At 44.0% G+C, this 18,086-nt stretch overlaps 1 protein-coding gene across 2 annotated transcripts in view; it reads left to right on the forward strand.

Moving 5' to 3' along the window:
* The window catches only part of MAPK11 (mitogen-activated protein kinase 11), a 67,910-nt gene that overhangs the window by 26,720 nt on the left and 23,104 nt on the right, over nucleotides 1–18,086 (forward strand). For both annotated transcript variants that reach the window (XM_073652101.1, XM_073652100.1), the window contains exons 2-4: nucleotides 1,288–1,417; nucleotides 12,998–13,056; nucleotides 17,015–17,126. In XM_073652101.1, the coding sequence (XP_073508202.1) occupies nucleotides 1,288–1,417; nucleotides 12,998–13,056; nucleotides 17,015–17,126 (301 nt within the window). The remainder of the gene's footprint in view (nucleotides 1–1,287; nucleotides 1,418–12,997; nucleotides 13,057–17,014; nucleotides 17,127–18,086) is intronic.

Below are 18,086 nucleotides of genomic sequence, written 5' to 3' on the forward strand. Positions count from 1 at the left end.
CTATCTCCTGTGCCCGCTCATTAAAGGGCATGAATATTTACCCCCTCCCCACACCCATGGGCGTGGAGAGAGGTTGAATATTCTTGTCCTTTAACAGCGGGCACAGGAGATAGCCGGCAGCATTAGGAGCCGCAGCGCGGCTATACTGTATACTGCTATTAAGGAGCATGAATATTCAGTGCTCCCCATGGGCGTGGGGAGCAGTGAATATTCATTTTCTTTAGCAGCGGGGACAGTGTAGGCGGCTGCTGCCTCCTGTGCCCCGCTCCTCCACCGATACCGCTCCCCCCACACCACACATAAATATACACCCCCCCCCCAACATTCGGACTATAAGACGCACCCCCCATTTTCCTCCAAAATTTTGGAGGAAAAAAGTGCGTCTTATAGTCTGAAAAATACGGTAATTAAAATGTACTTTGTTCATGGGAAAATCCCTTTAAGCTACATGCACAATGAAAGTTAATCATGAATGAGCGTTCTTAACGCTTGTTTAATGATTATTTTGCAGTGAAAACAGGCTGCCGATCACCTGATGAACAGGCAAAACACTCGTCCATCAGGTGAAATGATCTTTTCTGCAGAACTCGCACTGCTGAGAACTATAGCAGCCTATGTGCACTGAGCGACCTGTAACAGATGGATCAGTGCGCATCGCTTACTTTGGTCTGCTTATGTAAAGAGGTTACTGAACGACCGCCGATTAGTAAAGATTTACCGATCGGCGGTGTATCGTGCCAGCGGACAATCCATGTAAACGGTCCCTTAATCACTATGACGGGAGAACTTGTTTTGTCTCCTTTGATACTTCTAGCTCTGACGAATCTCCATGCACGTACGTAGAGTGATTCATTCTAGGCGCACATTTCTGTAAGCTGCACTTTTATTAGCTGTTGGCCTTACACCTTGTAATAATCTGGTTAGGCCGCATTCACAATTGTGTTTCCAGAACCATGTTCCCTCCTGGCATTAGTCATCAAAGCTTTCAGTGCATCCCGACAGATAGGAGAAAGGAGGGGTTTTGGAAACGTTTCCTTTGTGCCTGGATTCATTCCCTTTCATGAAAAATAATGATGGATAGGAGAACCAAACACAATTTCTGAGCTCATCGGCATATTTTTTTCAGTATGTTTAGTAGTGTGTGAGTAAAAGAGTGGGCTGCACGGGAGAAGCGAGACAGTACTATCTGTACCACTAAGCACAGGCAGTTGGTCACGGTTTTGATCTTACATACTCTGCTATGCAATTTTTTATTTTCTCTCATATATATTTTATTTTGTGTTACAGTTCGGCCTATGACACAAAGACGAGACAGAAGGTGGCAGTAAAAAAGCTATCCCGACCCTTTCAGTCCCTTGTCCACGCACGGCGGACCTACAGGGAGCTACGTTTGCTGAAACACATGAAACATGAAAATGTAAGCAATGATTTTCTACTAGGAAAGTATCCATGCAGTATTATAGTCACTGTGTAGTTGTTCTACTGTATAAAACTATTAGGACATATTCACACATGACAGATCCATCGCCAAAATTTTTGCAACTGTAAATCAGTTCCATCATACGTGTGAAGAAGGTTGTTTCTGCATGAAACGTGATTTTCTGCAAGCCCCTTTTAGATGACAAATTTTAATACTTGTTAAATGTTGATCAAAAGAACAGTGACCAGTTAAGCAGCATGGTAAGCAATGATAAAAAAAATATGTTTCAGACTTCCGTGATTTTTATTGTTCATAAAAAAAACAAAAAAACAAAGACCGTTATTCATCAGGGCTTTGGATCCAAGTTTCATCAGGGTGTCAGATTTTACAATCCGTGTTTCATTCGTGATTTTTATGTATGAAATAATAAATAAATTACAAAGCTTCTCCTATTCATTGCAATGTTAGTCAGCACATAGATGGCAATGGCACGCTGATCCATCCATGTGTCGTGATTTTCACGGACCCATAGACTTGATGATTTTTGACTGTGATAAAAAATGGATATGTCCCTGTGATTTATTTATTTTTTTTTTTTGCTGACCACTAGGTTCACTAAATAGCCCCTTAGACTATAATGGATGGGTTTTATCTCTGAAAGACACCTACGTGACTCACAGAAGTGTTGGATTCAGTCTCGAGGAGATAAGCTGCCACTATACTACATATGGCGCTGCTCAGTACACTGTTTACCTTTGGCTCCATGGGACCTGCTGGCAGCTAATCGCAGGGTGCCCATAAGTTAGCATGGCGGCCAGAAGCCTGCAATGCTAAGGCCCCATTATTGCCATGTTAGTCTTCCTAAGACGCTTACCATGTAGTATAAGTAATCAAATGACAGGTTCAGGTATGATAAGAGAACTGAAAGAGTAAAAGTAATAAAAAAAAAAGTTTCAAACCATGTAAATAAAAAATAGACTAGTTTAAACCGCCCTCCTTTTCCCAGTTCCAAAATAAAGAAGTTTAAATAGAATAAACACATTTTCATATTTTGCATTGACGCTTCATAAAAGTCCGATGTATCAAAATAAAAAGTTACTTAGGCTATGTGCCCACAATGCAGAAATGCTCTGGATTTTTCCTGAGCATTTCTGCATCTCCCTGGCAGAAAAAACGCATGTGGATTGTACATGCGGATTGTACATGCGTTTTTCCTGCCAGGGACATGCGGAAGTGAAGAGTTCTTCACATGCATTTCTGCATGCCGGTTGTCAAGCACTTTCCAAGCGATTTTAGCATCACTTGGAAAGTGCTTGACAGCTTGGTCACACTATATAAATCCATACAACCGGCATGGATTTATATAGTGTGACCAAGCTACGAGGTTGCAAATGCAGCATTAATAGTAAAAAAAAAAAAAAAAAAAAAAAACCATTATACTCACCTTCTGATGTCCCCCGGTCTCCTGTATGATGCGTCAGGTGTCTTCGGCGGCTCACAGTGCTCTAAAAAGGACCTTCCGTGAAGTCATTTAGTCATGTGACAGGTCACGCGACCGCCGACGACAGCGGTGGCGTGACCTGTCACATGACTAAATTATGTCATGGAAGGTCCTTTTACCACCGCGAGCTGCCGAAGACACTGGAGAAGGAGACCGGAGGCCATCAGAAGGTGAGTATATGTTTATTTTTTATTTTAATTCTTTTTTAACTACAGGTTCTATGGTACCCGGGTCTGGAGGAGAGTCTCCTCTTCTCCAGACCGGGTTACCATCCGCTCATTGAACCACATGATATCCGCATGTGCACGTGTGGTCATGGGGATATTATGCAGTCCAATGCAAGTCAATGGCGGCGAAAACGCAGCGATTACGCAAAATTTATGGTAGTGCTGCAGATTTTTCCGCAGCGGAAATTTCTGCAGCATGTGCACAGCACATGCGGATTATCATTGGGGAACATAGCAGACCTTCTACCAAGCGTTTTTTAAGCTTTTCCGCGGCGGAATTGCCTCTGGGGAAACGCTTAAAAAACGCATAGTGGGCACACCGCCTAAGGCTATGTGCCCACGATGCAGAAATGAAGCAGAAAATTTCTGCATCTCCCTGGCAGAAAAAACGCATGCAGATTGTGCATGCGTTTTTCCTGCCAAATACATGCGTATTTGAAGCGTTATTCACATGCGTTTCTGCATGCGCTTTCCAGGCGATTTTAGCATCACTTGGAAAGTGCTTGTCAACTAGGTCACACTATATAAATCCATGCAAACAGCATGAATTTATATAGTGTGACCGTAAGAATGTTTAAAAATAAAAAAATAAACCTATACTTACCGTCTGATGGCCCGGCATGTGTTGCTGCGCTCCTTACTGGCTGCCAGCTGATCGCGGGACACTGCACTGAAGGGCCTGCGGTCACATGACTGTGACTTCACCGCAGGTCCTTCAGTCCTGCCCGCAAGCACAGGGAAGGAGACCGGGGGCCGGCGGAAGGTGAATATTATCCTTATTTTTTATTTTATTCTTTTTTTTACAGGTACAATGGTACCCAGGTCTGGATGAGAGTCTCCTCTCCTCCAGACTTGGGTACCATCCGCACATTGAAACGCATATTATCCGCTTGCACTAATGTACAGACACGGATTCTATGGGTCTCAATGCAAGTCAATGGCGGCGATTATGCCGCGCTTCCGCAAAATTAATGGACATGCTGCGGATTTTTGAGCGCAGCATAAACGCTGCGGAAAAATCCGCAGCATGGGCATAGAACTTGCGGAATCCCCTTGGGGACCATGGGGGGGCGGATTACCTAGCGTTTAACAAGCGTTTACGCTGCGGAAATTCCGCAGCATATACGCTTGAAAAACGCTACGTGGGCACTTAGCCTTAAACTATCAGTCAAACTTAAAAAAAAAAAAAAAAATCCAAAATTGAAATATTTTGGTTGCTGCTTTCCTCCAAAAAAGGCAATAAATAGCAATTAAAACATTTTATGGACCCCAAAATGGTATCAATAAAACGTCAGCTCGGCATGCAAAAAAACAAGCCTGTGTTCATTAAGGGCTTAATAAACTTCTTGGGCATTGGAAAATGTTAAAACATATTAAAAAATACCCTTATAAGTTTGCTGTCACTATCATTTGCTGACCTGGAGAATCATATTACCATTGTATTACCACATAATGAACTGTGTTTTAGAAAAAAAAAAAATAGCAGGATTACATTTTTTTTTTCTTTTTTTCCCCCATATTGCTACACCTGAATTTTATTTTTACCATTTTCAGAATGTTGAATGGTAAAATGAATAGTGTTACGTAAAACTATTACTCGAAACAAGTCCACATCTATATATATAATTGTCTGTCTGTCTGTCTGTCTTGGAAATCCTGAGTCGCTGATTGGTCCGGCCGCAGCCAATCAGCGACGCGGCATTTCAGAAAAACATGGCCGCCGTTAGCGGCTCATGTGTGGCACGGAGGTCAGCGCCGATGCAGCCGGGAGATGCAGCTGGCTGCTCGCAGCATAAGTCCCCCGACCGCAGGCGCCGCTGACCTACATGCGGCTATCGTCGGAAGATCAGCGGCTACGGCCGCTTATCTCCCGAGGACAAGTGTGACGCCCCTCCCCTCCCCTCCTTTCCCTTCCTCTCCTCTCCCCTCCTCTCCTCTCCCCTCCCCTCTCCTCCCGTCCCTCCCCCCGCTCGATCAGGACCCCGGCACCCGGCGTCATACTTACCCCTCTCCCCTCCCCTCTCCTCTCCTCCCGTCCCTCCCCCCTCTCGATCAGGACCCCGGCACCCGGCGTCATACTTACCCCTCCCCTCCCCTCCTCTCCCCTCCCCTCTCCTCCCGTCCCTCCCCTCGCTCTATCAGGACCCCTGCACCCGGCGTCATACTTACCCCTCCCCGTGCCTGCGCAGCAGCTCCTGTGTCTTCCGCTGCAGCTCTGTGACGTCTCAGGTCAGAGGGCGCGGTGACGTCTTTACACCGCGCTCTCTTCTGACCGGTCACAACGCGCAGCGTGAAGATGCCGGCTACGCTGGAGTCCAGAGAAGCAGTGAGGTGAGTATTTTTTTTTTTGTTTTGTATGGCGCCATAGGGGACCTGCATGGGGCACTATGGGGGGATGGGACATCCTGCATGGGGTATTATATAGGGGGGGTGTGACAGCCTGCATGGGGTATTATATGGGGGGAGAGGTGACATCCTGCATGGGGTATTATATGGGGGGAGAGGTGACATCCTGCATGGTGTATTATATGGGGGGGGGGTGACATCCTGCATGGGCCATTATATGGGGGGAGAGGTGACATCCTACATGGGGCATTATATGGGGGGAGAGGTGACATCCTGCATGGGGTATTATATGGGGGGGGAGGTGACATCCTGCATGGGCCATTATATGGGGGGGGAGGTGACATCCTGCATGGGCCATTATATGGGGGGAGAGGTGACATCCTACATGGGGCATTATATGGGGGAGAGGTGACATTCTGCATGGGGTATTATATAGGGGGGATGTGACATCCTGCATGGGGCACTATAGTGGGATGTCACTTCCTGCATGGGGCATTATATAGGGGGGATGTGACATCCTGCATGGGGTATTATATACGGGGGATGTGACATCCTGCATGGGGTATTATATGCATGGGGTATTATATACGGGGGATGTGACTTCCTGCATGGGGCATTATAAAGGAGAGTTGGGAGATATATGCTAGAACAGAGGTCCCCAACCGCCGGTCCGCGGACCAGGACCGGGCCATTGGGGTTTTTCAGCCGGTCCGCGGGGAGAGGGGGCCCCTCCAGCCTCCAGCAGGGCCGCCATCAGGGCATGACTGCCCTGACTCCAGTATGGGGCCCGGCCGGTAGGAGCCCCCTCGGAGCCCCCCTCTTGTGCGTCTCTCTCCTCATGGGGCCCCCGGCCGCATGCTAAGCGCCGGGTCCGGGACATCTTAGCGCTGCGCTGCTGCGGCAGCACCTTCATGATTCCCCTGACTTCCGGTCATGTGACGGCGCCGTCACATGGCCGGAAGTCAGGAGAACCTGGTGTCAGCGATTTGGACGAGCGCCAGGATTCTGCAGGGATCGCATGGGGGTAAGTATAACAAGTTTTATTTTTTTTTAAATACAATTAACTAGGAGTGGGGGGAATGGGAGATGCACATGGGGGGAGGGGAGAGATGAGAGATGCACATGGGGGAGGGGAGAGATGAGAGATCCACATGGGGGGGAGGGGAGAGATGAGAGATTCACATGGGGGAGGGGAGAGATGAGAGATCCACATGGGGGGGAGGGGAGAGATGAGAGATGCACATGGGGGAGGGGAGAGATGAGAGATCCACATGGGGGGGAGGGGAGAGATGAGAGATGCACATGGGAGGGAGGGGAGAGATGAGAGATGCACATGGGGGGAGGGGAGAGATGAGAGATGCACATGGGAGGGAGGGGAGAGATGAGAGATGCGGGGGGGGATGAGAGATGCACGGGGGGTGGATGGGAGATGCACGGGGGGTGGATGGGAGATGCACGGGGGGTGGATGGGAGATGCACGGGGGGTGGATGAGAGATGCACGGGGGGGGTGAGAGATGCACGGGGGGTGGATGAGAGATGCACGGGGGGTGGATGAGAGATGCACGGGGGGTGGATGAGAGATGCACGGGGGGTGGATGAGAGATGCACGGAGGGGATGAGAGATGCACGGAGGGGATGAGAGATGCACGGAGGGGATGAGAGATGCACGGAGGGGATGAGAGATGCACGGAGGGGATGAGAGATGCACGGAGGGGATGAGAGATGCACGGAGGGGATGAGAGATGCACGGAGGGGATGAGAGATGCACGGGGGGTGGATGAGAGATGCACGGGGGGTGGATGAGAGATGCACGGAGGGGGATGAGAGATGCACGGGGGTGAGCTGCACATGGGGGGGTGAGAGATGCACATGGGGGGGTTATGTTTACATAACTTTGTTGCCTTATGAAGGGCGGGGGGGGCCCCCAAAAATTTCTTGCACAGGGGCCCACTACAGTCTGTGTCCGCCCCTGGGATGAAGTAAATGCAGCTGAACAGCAGCTGTCAGGACAGCTGCCCTGTCCTGCTGCAGGGCGTGATGGGGCCTCAGTGATGCGGCTCCTGGCACAGCACATTATGTGGGGCTCCTGGCATAGCTCCTGGCGGGGACCTGGTCTACACTATATGATAAGTATGCACTAAACTCCAAATCCCTCCATTACCCCGCCCCCATATGACCAAAGCCCCGCCCACCCCACCCCCTCCTTGCTGGGCCATGGAAAAATGATCTTGCTTCAAGCCGGTCCCTGGTGCAAAAAAGGTTGGGGACCACTGTGCTAGAATACCCGATGCGTTAGAATCGAGCCACCATCTAGTACTGCTATATCAGTGGAAAAATAAAGTTGTGGTTCATGGAATAGGAGGAAAAAAATGAATGCACACAAAAAAATTGCCTGATCATGAGATGGTTAAATATACAAATGAAATCTGTTTTAACATGACTTGTACAGCCAGAAAATGGATATTTAGAAGACACCACTACCTTGGGTGCCTCCCATATGGCGGTATTATAAGCTATGCTTCGAGGGGAGACCAGGCTTGCACGTACACTAGGCAGTGCGGAGACATCATACGAGTGCATGAGCCCTGGGGTCCATCACAGCACTGACTGGTCAGAATGAATTATAAAATGGCAGTAAAATAAATCAATCAGCTTATTGGTGAGTGTTCAAAAGGTTTTGCCTGAAATTTAATCCTCGGCTTTTTGTCAAATCACATTACGCAAAAAGTGACATTAAGAAGGAGCACTTCTTAAAATACAGTTGTATGTTTCCTTTATTACCATCATATTTCTAGTAAATGCTGCAAGAAAGTATTTCATAAGCTTATCATATTACTGGAAAGTAGTGTATTACATAACATGTAACCTGGGCCATGTGAGCATTGCACAAATATCAGGAGATATTGCCATTACAAAGAAAAACATCACAAGGATTTTTCATGAACACTTGCTTTAACCATTTTATGATTGAGGTATTTAAAGCAAAACGCAAAGTTTAAAGGGTAACTGTCATTTAAAATGTTTCATAAATAAATAGTACAGATGAAAATAAGCAACTTTGTAATATATCTTATCAGAGAAATCTGCTTCTTTCTCCTCCTGGACTGATCAGTCATTATCAAAATTCTCAATTTACAGGTACATTCTATATTCAATGAGGACAGATTGTTACATTACTGAGATAGGAGATGGCAGGTACTACTGATAAGATTCTATGCAGACAGGAGGGTGGAGAAGTTGGGAGAAAATGTTTCAAGCTCCTTCCTTCTCCTCCTCCCATCCCCTCCACATGGGATCTTATCAAGAAAAGAACAAAGACACAGCAACAGTATATAGTATATACATCTATCCTGGACATTATATCCATCCATCCATCCATCACAGTGCCAATAGCTACATCACATTTTGTCTGTGATTTCTTTGGAATCCTATTACATGCTTTTTTCCATGATTTTTTTGGGATTCATTCATTGATATATTCTTTGTAAACTCTTGCTACATCACACACTATTTTATATATTGATGTGTTCCCCAATTGGATCATTTCCCAAGCCGCTGTTTGTAGCATTATATATACAATTAATGCTCAAAAAGAATGTAACACTTTAATTGGCATTTAATATGCACCTCCTTATTTAGCAACTTTGTTGAACAACCACTGCGTATTATTTGTATAATAAATAAATAAAAATATTACCACTAGTGACCATAATCTTGGTTCTTTTTCCTTTTTTCGTTTGTATAGCATCTGATCAGTAGCAGGTGCCTTTGTAATAATCTGTCTTCACTGAATACAAATTTTACCCGTAAATTGAGAATTGTGAAAAGATCAGTCCTGGCACAGAAAGAAGCAGATAAGATATATTACAAAGTTGCTTATTTTCATGTGTACTACTGATTTAGGAAATACAAGTTAAAATGACTGTTACACTTTAGGCGACAACCGATTGGCTACGTGTAAGCCAATCACCAGTTGTTTAACCCTAGAACGCATACCTGGGGCCTCGCAGGCCCGCCCTGTTAATTGTTTTCTATTTTCTGCAAGATTGCTTTAGTTAGAATTTTGAAACTCTAGGTATTCCTCAGGTATATAGTTGTTTGTCATTTGAGTTTGAGTTATTCCATGTTATTTGCACACGGGCCTAAAAGGCCCCAGGTATATGAAAGTGTAGATTTTTATGGTCATGCGTTCTAGGGTTAATAGTCCGTTCAGATAGTCCGACTGCATTCAGTGCCCACAGAACGATCATTACTACGATCTTTCTGTGTGCATAGAAGGTCTTTGTTCTCAACAGCTCACATTCTGTTTACACAGGACATTCACTGCTGAGAACGTTGCCCTTAAACAATCTTAAAAATCATTTCAACAGACAAAAGAACATTTTGCGGCTTAGACAGGCTGATATTGGGAAATAAACATTCCTGGGAATGCTCATTTCTCATAATTGCCTAGTGTAAATACACTCCAAAATGTGACACTTCCGCAACTAACTTCAAAAGACGGTTAAAGATTTTCCAATCCATCTTTATTCTCCAGGTGACATACAGTATTTCTAAATGTTATCTACATTTGTAGTTTTGTAAAATAAGTGGAAATATCCTCATCTGATTTAATCACAAGTAGTACAGGCATAGAGAAGGCTGGAGAATAGTAGTCATCTGCAGCTGTAAATAGGTATGAAATACACGATAAAACACGAGATGGCTTCTTAAAGGGGTTTTCCCCTTTTAGAAACTTGGACCCCAAGTGATTCCTATAATAATAAAATAACAAAGCCAGATAGCACTTGCCCTACCCCTCTTTAGTGTCGGCACTATGTAGATGATCTGGTCTATGTTTTGGGTGAAGCAGTGACGTAAAGTTGACAGCGTGCATCGCCACTGCAGCCAATCACTGAGCTCAGCGGCTCATGCCATCCGCATTGGCATGTTATATTATCAGTTTAGGCCAACGGACTCGCTTTTAAAAGTATCTTTAAAATCTGAAGACACCATGTTAGTCAAGCACTTCCTTTTCATTGCTTCTTGGAATTATTTAGTAATTTTAGAAAGTAATATCTTCTTTTTGGACATGTAGTAAAATGACCACTGCTCGGAATCATTACCCCTCTGTTAATAAGCCTCATTAGTATAGAATTGAGCGATTTAACCTACTGAGGTTATTCTCCCTGCAGTCAGAATGAGCGATGTAATAAAAAGCTAACGCAATTATAAGACGCATACAATAAACAAGTCGGGGTGTAAAATCTGACACATTTAATCTTTTTTTTTTGAGGACATAGGAAAATATTTCTGTCGATTCTGGTCCAGACACACCGGGACAATATCATTATTCCTGGTTTTTAGACATTAGATGTCTTCGTGGAGCTTCTTGGATGCATCACCGGCATGAGTCACTGTCATCTCCACACTTACACGTTACATTAATTTCTGCTATTATTTTACCGGCGAGAGCCAGGCAGCAATAAGAAGGCCATAATGTAATGTATTAGCTGCAGATAAATGGAAGAATAATGCAGTGAGGAGGAATGGTGAAACAAATAGACTTTCCTGTCCTAAAGAATATATTCTGAAATATCAGCCTTGGTTCCTTTTAGGCTTATTTTTATCATTGATTTCTATGCTCCAATCTTATTATAACTGCTGATCTAATCCATCAGAATGTGATTTATGTGACTGTCTCTAGCAAGTACTCCTACATCGAGTTGTTATAATTGAATTAACCCTGTTGGTGAATGTATAAAAGGCTTTCACATGATCTAAATCCTCAGCATGTCATCTAACCACAGTCTGTGTGACACATCTCATTAGTGACTTTCTAACAGGACACGTCTTAAAATGGAGTTGGGGTTTTCTTCCCTGTGGCAGTCGGCTTAGTCAGGCTGGGTTCACACCAGCATTTATCACCGTCTGCAATGCTTGGTCTGGAGGTTGGTCTTCTGAATTTGCTGCCTCGTGTCTATGGGGCTGTAAGCTCTGGTCAGTCAGATCGGGCATTGAGATCCGTATATGGACTAAAGAAGGCGCTCTTCTGAACCCGACCCTAATAGGTAAAATTTAGTGATGAGTGCAAGTGCTCGTTACTCGAGTTTACCAAAGGTGCTCGGGTATACGCTAGGTATCGCGGGTGCTTGATTGAGATGTTCACGTCTCCGCGGCTGCATATTCTGCAGCTGTTAAACAGCCACAACACATGCGGGTATTGCCTGACAAACACCGGCAATCCCCGCATGTGCTGTGGCTGTCTAACAGCTGCGAAACATGCAACTGCGGGGACCCGAACATCTCACTCCAAGGAGGGTGCTCTTACAAGCTTTTTGCTATACAGCTTTCGAGTGCAGTTCTGAAGCTGGTCAGATCTTTGGATCTGCCAGCTTTTGCGCCCCTGTGAACCTTTTTTTTTTTTTTGCTGCAGAGGCAAAACTTGTAGCCTGGGAGAGCGTATGGTTCAGACAAGCACCCATTTCGCAGGGCGCACAACTCACTGTGGATAACAGAAAGCTAGGAGGCAGAAGAGCGGTGCCGCTCCTGAAGATAGACGAAGTGTTACCATATTAGTCAGCGACCTTATCAGATATGATGATATGTGGCCTCCAGGTTTACAGATGGACCCATGTCTGTTATATATAATGCATATAGAAGGTATTGCCGTTATAACCAATAGAATGATAGGAACTGTCTCTTTGGTTCTGCTTGATGGATATACATCATGTAACAAGCCATCACTGCTTGGCTGATACATTTCTGGATTCTCTATTTACCTGGCATAAGTACCTTCAATGCACCTTTTATAGGCCATTAAATCTCAACAGATGTATAGTGGGTACGGAAAGTATTCAGACCCCTTTACATTTTTCACTCTTTGTTTCATTGCAGCCATTTGGTAAATTCTAAAAAGTTCATTTTTTTTTCATTAAAGTACACTCTGCACCCCATCTTGACTGGAAAAAAAACAGAAATGTAGAAATTTTTGCAAATTTATTTAAAAAAATAAAAACTGAAATATCACATGGTCATAAGTATTCAGACCCTTTGCTCAGTATTGAGTAGAAGCACCCTTTTGAGCTAGTACAGCCATGAGTCTTCTTGGGAATGATGCAACAAGTTTCTCACACCAGGATTTGGGGATCCTCTGCCATTCTTCCTTGCAGATCCTCTCCAGTTCCGTCAGGTTGGATGGTGAACGTTGGTGGACAGCCATTTTCAGGTCTCTCCAGAGATGCTCAATTGGGTTTAGGTCAGGGCTCTGGCTGGGCCAGTCAAGAATGGTCACAGAGTTGTTCTGAAGCCACTCTTTAATGAGAAAAAAATGAACTTTTTAGAATTTACCAAATGGCTGCAATGAAACAAAGAGTGAAAAATTTAAAGGGGTCTGAATACTTTCCTTACCCACTGTATTTTGCAAGCAGAACTGCTTGACACCTTCCTTCTGTGACAAATCTAGGAAAAAAATTAAATGGTTTTCTCCTATTTTTTGATTTATAATGTCATTTGTTTTCCAGGTCATAGGACTACTCGATGTCTTTACCCCATCTACTTCAGTTGAAACTTTTAATGAAGTGTAAGTATTCTCATGCCATGGTGTACACACCTGAGCCCAGACTAGTTATAAGGGTAGAGTTTAATGCAATTTTATGTTGCCTTGAGAGACCACTTGATGGTTTAAAGAAGAATTCTGGTACACCAGGCTTGTCATTACTAATAATATATAGATGTATTTACACTGTCACATCTTGGGAGGCTTTTTAAAGTCTTGTGCAGCTGCTTTTCTATGTCTCCATGAATTACTCTGTACAAGCACAATGACAAAGCTTGTATTAGATCCTTGTAACTGGGGCTCCTATACTTCAATGAAAACTGAATAATAAGCCTAAAAATGCAATTTCCTTCAGAGATTTTTTTATTATCTCTTGGGTGATACCATATGTAACATACATTTATGTGTATATTTACCACTTGATATGTGTATTCATAGATATGATTGTGTGAATATGTATATAAGTACACACATAATGTGTGTATAAAAAGTTTAAAAATTGCAAAGTAATATACACCCTCAAACAACGGTGAAAAATGTTGAAATTCCTCCCTTATATAAAACCACCTCAAACTAAAAAGTTATTGTGCAGTTTAATGTAATGTAGAGTGCTTGGACCAAGTGCACCGAGAGAAGAGATGCATTTAAGCATGCCTATGGCACACAAACCTATAGACAACTATTACATTTCAAACTATAGCTTATCAGGAGCTTTTTCGTTTTACGAAAAGTCCCTCGAAAGTTAGGCAACGCCTTTCATCAATGGAAACGTGCATGATTTCCTCTTGGCTGATAGACCAATTAGGTATCTTGACACTGAGGTTGTTGTCCACTGTAAGCTTTCTGGTGTATTAAAATATGGTCAGGATCTTTAAAATGAAATTTATTTTTCAGGGTCGCACATAGTGGAACACAATCTTTGCTAGAGATGAGCGAATCCGTTAACAGGACACTGGTGTAGAGGCCACGTCAGTATTCCACTCCCTGCGAGCCGCCTCCTGCCTGCCGGTATCTCGCCAGTCTAATAGGCCTTACACAACACTGTGCATGCCTCATGCTGCAAAGATGGCATTGCACCAGGCCTACCAATCAGGAGAGGGCCGTGGATTACAGATGGCAGGCGGCAGTTCACCAGGCTCCCACGTGTCAATGGCCGCCGGATCAGACTCCTGCAAAATTGATTCGCTCATCATCCCTCTAATCTTGACTCCTGATGTGTCATTGAAAGGGTTTTCTGGTTTTCTATAAATTCTGCTTCTTCAGTGTTTGAGGGGACGTTTTACACCTTTCTATCATATCTGATAAAAAGTGGGCAATGTCTGTACAATGCCTTGTAAGCTACATACATCATCAGTGTAAATCTCTTGTCTTTACCACAGTGTATGTCTTGCGTTCAGGCTAACTTAAAGCTGGAAAACCCCTTTAATGAGCTTGTACAGTAATCTCTTGGTAGGTAACAGTAGTGTGGGCTTGTAATGATGTACTTTACGCCTGCTTTGTGCAGGACAGTGCATGTCTTCAGAGCAGGTGACAGTTCTGCTTACAATGCACTTTATTTTTTCATTGCTGACAACCGCTTATGGCTTTGGGCACATTCTCATTTCTCTTTTAAGAGATCAATTCCTGTTTTATTTCTTTATTTCTATAAATCATTATAGATTGCACCTATATTGAATATACAAAATAAGTAACTTTGCAAAATCACAAAACTTTTTTTTTTGTGTACATCTTCAGTTTCTACAATTGTTAGCTACTGAGCTAAAACTGTATCTCATGCTTTTTACTTTTTTTTTTTTTTTGCACACTTTTGTGGAGGGAAAGGGGGATGATTTATCTCACAAGACAACATGGGTCTGGGGCCTGCCTCCATACACGAGTGCTATATGGCCCATTCCAAAAATGCTAATCTATTGCACATCAAGCAGAACTGTAAATGCATCTCTGTGGTCCTAGATATTATCCATATACTGCACATCAGGATCAGTGCATGGTATTAGACCTTATCCATATACTCTATCAGCAGAGGCAAATCTAGGGGGATTGGCGGGGATGGGTGACATAATGCCACCCACTGGGAGACACCTCATATTGTGGCATGAAGAGAGATACTAATCCCCCATGCTGACTGCGCCCTGTGCACATGTGGTGCATAGCCTCCACCTCCCAGTTACACCCCTGCCATCAGGAACTGTACATGAAATTAGACATTATCCATATACTCCACTGACGTCACGTGAACATGATTTGACCATTGTGGCCAATCACAGGGCTCAGTGGTCCACTGCCTTCTACATCAGCATCATCGCTAATTCCATTGATTGGCTACAGTCACCACATCATGTCGACGTGATATCATTGCTGCAGCCACAATAGCAGAGACCAGAACAGCGGCTGATGGGGCAGTGTTTTAGTACAACAGTATTTATTTTTATGCACAGGAAGACAATAGATTACAAAAAAATGTAAATAGAAAACGCATTTTGGCCAGCTGTAACGTCAGAATCATTATTTTATTTTGTTTCACAAATTCTACAAATCTGATCGAACATTGAAAAAAAAAAATCACCAGTGTCTCCTTACTAACATGTCAGTCCCACTAAGTGTTGGTTTACACTCACTGGGGCTGACTTACTAAAGCGGTCGTAATTTGTAGTCTGGCTTCCATGGTCCATATTCTGATAGGCAGACACTCAGTGGGGCTGACTTACTAAAGCGGTCCTAATTCGTAGCCCGGCTTCCATGGTCCATATTCTGATAGGCAGACACTCAGTGGGGCTGACTTACTAAAGCGGTCCTAATTCGTAGCCCGGCTTCCACTGTCCATGTTCTGATAGGCAGACACTCAGTGGGGCTGACTTACTAAAGCGGTCCTAATTCGTAGCCCGGCTTCCACTGTCCATGTTCTGATAGGCAGACACTCAGTGGGGCTGACTTACTAAAGCGGTCCTAATTCGTAGCCCGGCTTCCATGGTCCATATTCTGATAGGCAGACACTCAGTGGGGCTGACTTACTAAAGCGGTCCTAATTCGTAGCCCGGCTTCCATGGTCCATATTCTGATAGGCAGACACTCAGTGGGGCTGACTTACTAAAGCGGTCCTAATTCGTAGCCCGGCTTCCACTGTCCATGTTCTGATAGGCAGACACTCAGTGGGGCTGACTTACTAAAGCGGTCCTAATTCGTATCCTGGCTTCCACTGTCCATGTTCTGATAGGCAGACACTCAGTGGGGCTGACTTACTAAAGCGGTCCTAATTCGTAGCCCGGCTTCCATGGTCCATATTCTGATAGGCAGACACTCAGTGGGGCTGACTTACTAAAGCGGTCCTAATTCGTAGCCCGGCTTCCACTGTCCATGTACTGATAGGCAGGCCTGCAGACCTGAACTAACTGCCTTATATATGCCTATCTTTTGCTCCAAAGTAAACTTATTAGGTCCATTTATGAAAGTGGAAGGTTACACCAGTGGAATACAGTGATAATAATATTGGGCTGCTTTTATGAATGGCTGCCTGTACCTGCGTATGTAAGACCGGGACAAATACTGCAACTTGTATTATGTATGTTTGCTAACCATTACTCATACATTCGAGCAGACTAATCTCTACGTCATAGTCAGCAGGGTGGAGGTGACAACAGCTTCACTACAAGGCCTGAGACGTTACCTGTCACTAGACCAGCTCATCTCTTGGATTTATTGTGGGACTTATAAAGACTATTTATAAGCACATCAAACCCGTCTGTGTTGTGTAGACCCACAAATATGTGCTACTGTATTAAATGTATCTAGTCAGTAAAGCTTTCCTTTGTCATAATTATGTGATAAATGGTTTTATACCCAGAGATGACTGACATTACTATATTAACCGCTGTAGAGGTAGCTTCTTCACAGGAGAATGATCTAGATTTAGAAGCTAAAAGTGCGCAGTCTAGTGGTGGTGTTGTCTAATGCTATAATATTCTTACTTGTTTCTATGCTACAGGTATCTGGTAACCAATCTAATGGGAGCTGATCTAAATAACATTGTGAAGTGCCAGAAGCTGACAGATGACCATATCCAATTCCTTATATATCAGTTACTTCGAGGACTAAAGGTGATACATCTCTCTCCTACACAAATCTTCTAGTACCGTAGTAGCTTTCTTATGGTCTAGCTCAGGGATGTCAAACTCAAATACACAGGGGGCCAAAATTAAAAGCTTGGACAAAGTCACGGGCCAACCTTTATATTTCTTAAGGAAAAACTACCTCAATTGTATGTTTTTTATCAAATATGATGAACATTTTCATATGGAAACAAACTTAAAGGGGTTGTGCCACGAACAAAGTACATTTTAATTAATAGATCTTAGCATGTTGAAATAATATAATGTGTGTTATGTAAGAGCAGTAGAATGCATATGGGCAGCACGGTGGCTCAGTGGTTAGCACTGCAGCCTTGCAGCGCTGGGTCCTGGGTTCAAATCCCACCAAGTACAATATCTGCAAGGAGTTTGTATGTTCTCCCCATGTTTGCCTGGGTTTCCTCCGGGTTCTCCGGTTTCCTCCTACACTCCAAAGACATACTGATAGGGAATGTAGGTTATGAGCCCCAATGGGGACAGCGATGATGTCCATAAAGCGCTGTGAAATTAATGCCGTTATATAAGTGAGTAAAATAAATCAAAGAAATATGACCCACCCAATGGCCTAATTTAAATAAGTAATAAAGGATAAAAAACCTTGAGTAATACAGATAATAAAATGATGCCAATAACAGCGCCCCCAAACACCGTAAGATACCCCCACAGTGAATTCCTCCACACGCACAGTATGTTGACCTCATCACAGTATGATTCCTCATACAGCCCTCTACTCAGTATAGTGGCACCACATAGTCCTCCATACAGTATAATGGGTCCCACAAAGTGCTTTATACAGTATAATGACGGCCGCGACCAATCAGCGATATTGGCGCGAAATTTAAAACACCACTGCCCTGAATTTAAAGTAGTTCACAACCCATTTAAACACTGCTTCGCTGATTAGTCGCTCCCGGTCGGCCGCATACATAT

Source organism: Phyllobates terribilis, unplaced genomic scaffold, assembly GCF_046119375.1.
Source record: "Phyllobates terribilis strain yellow unplaced genomic scaffold, ASM4611937v1 Scaffold_11__3_contigs__length_659146591, whole genome shotgun sequence".
Lineage (NCBI taxonomy): Eukaryota > Metazoa > Chordata > Amphibia > Anura > Dendrobatidae > Phyllobates > Phyllobates terribilis.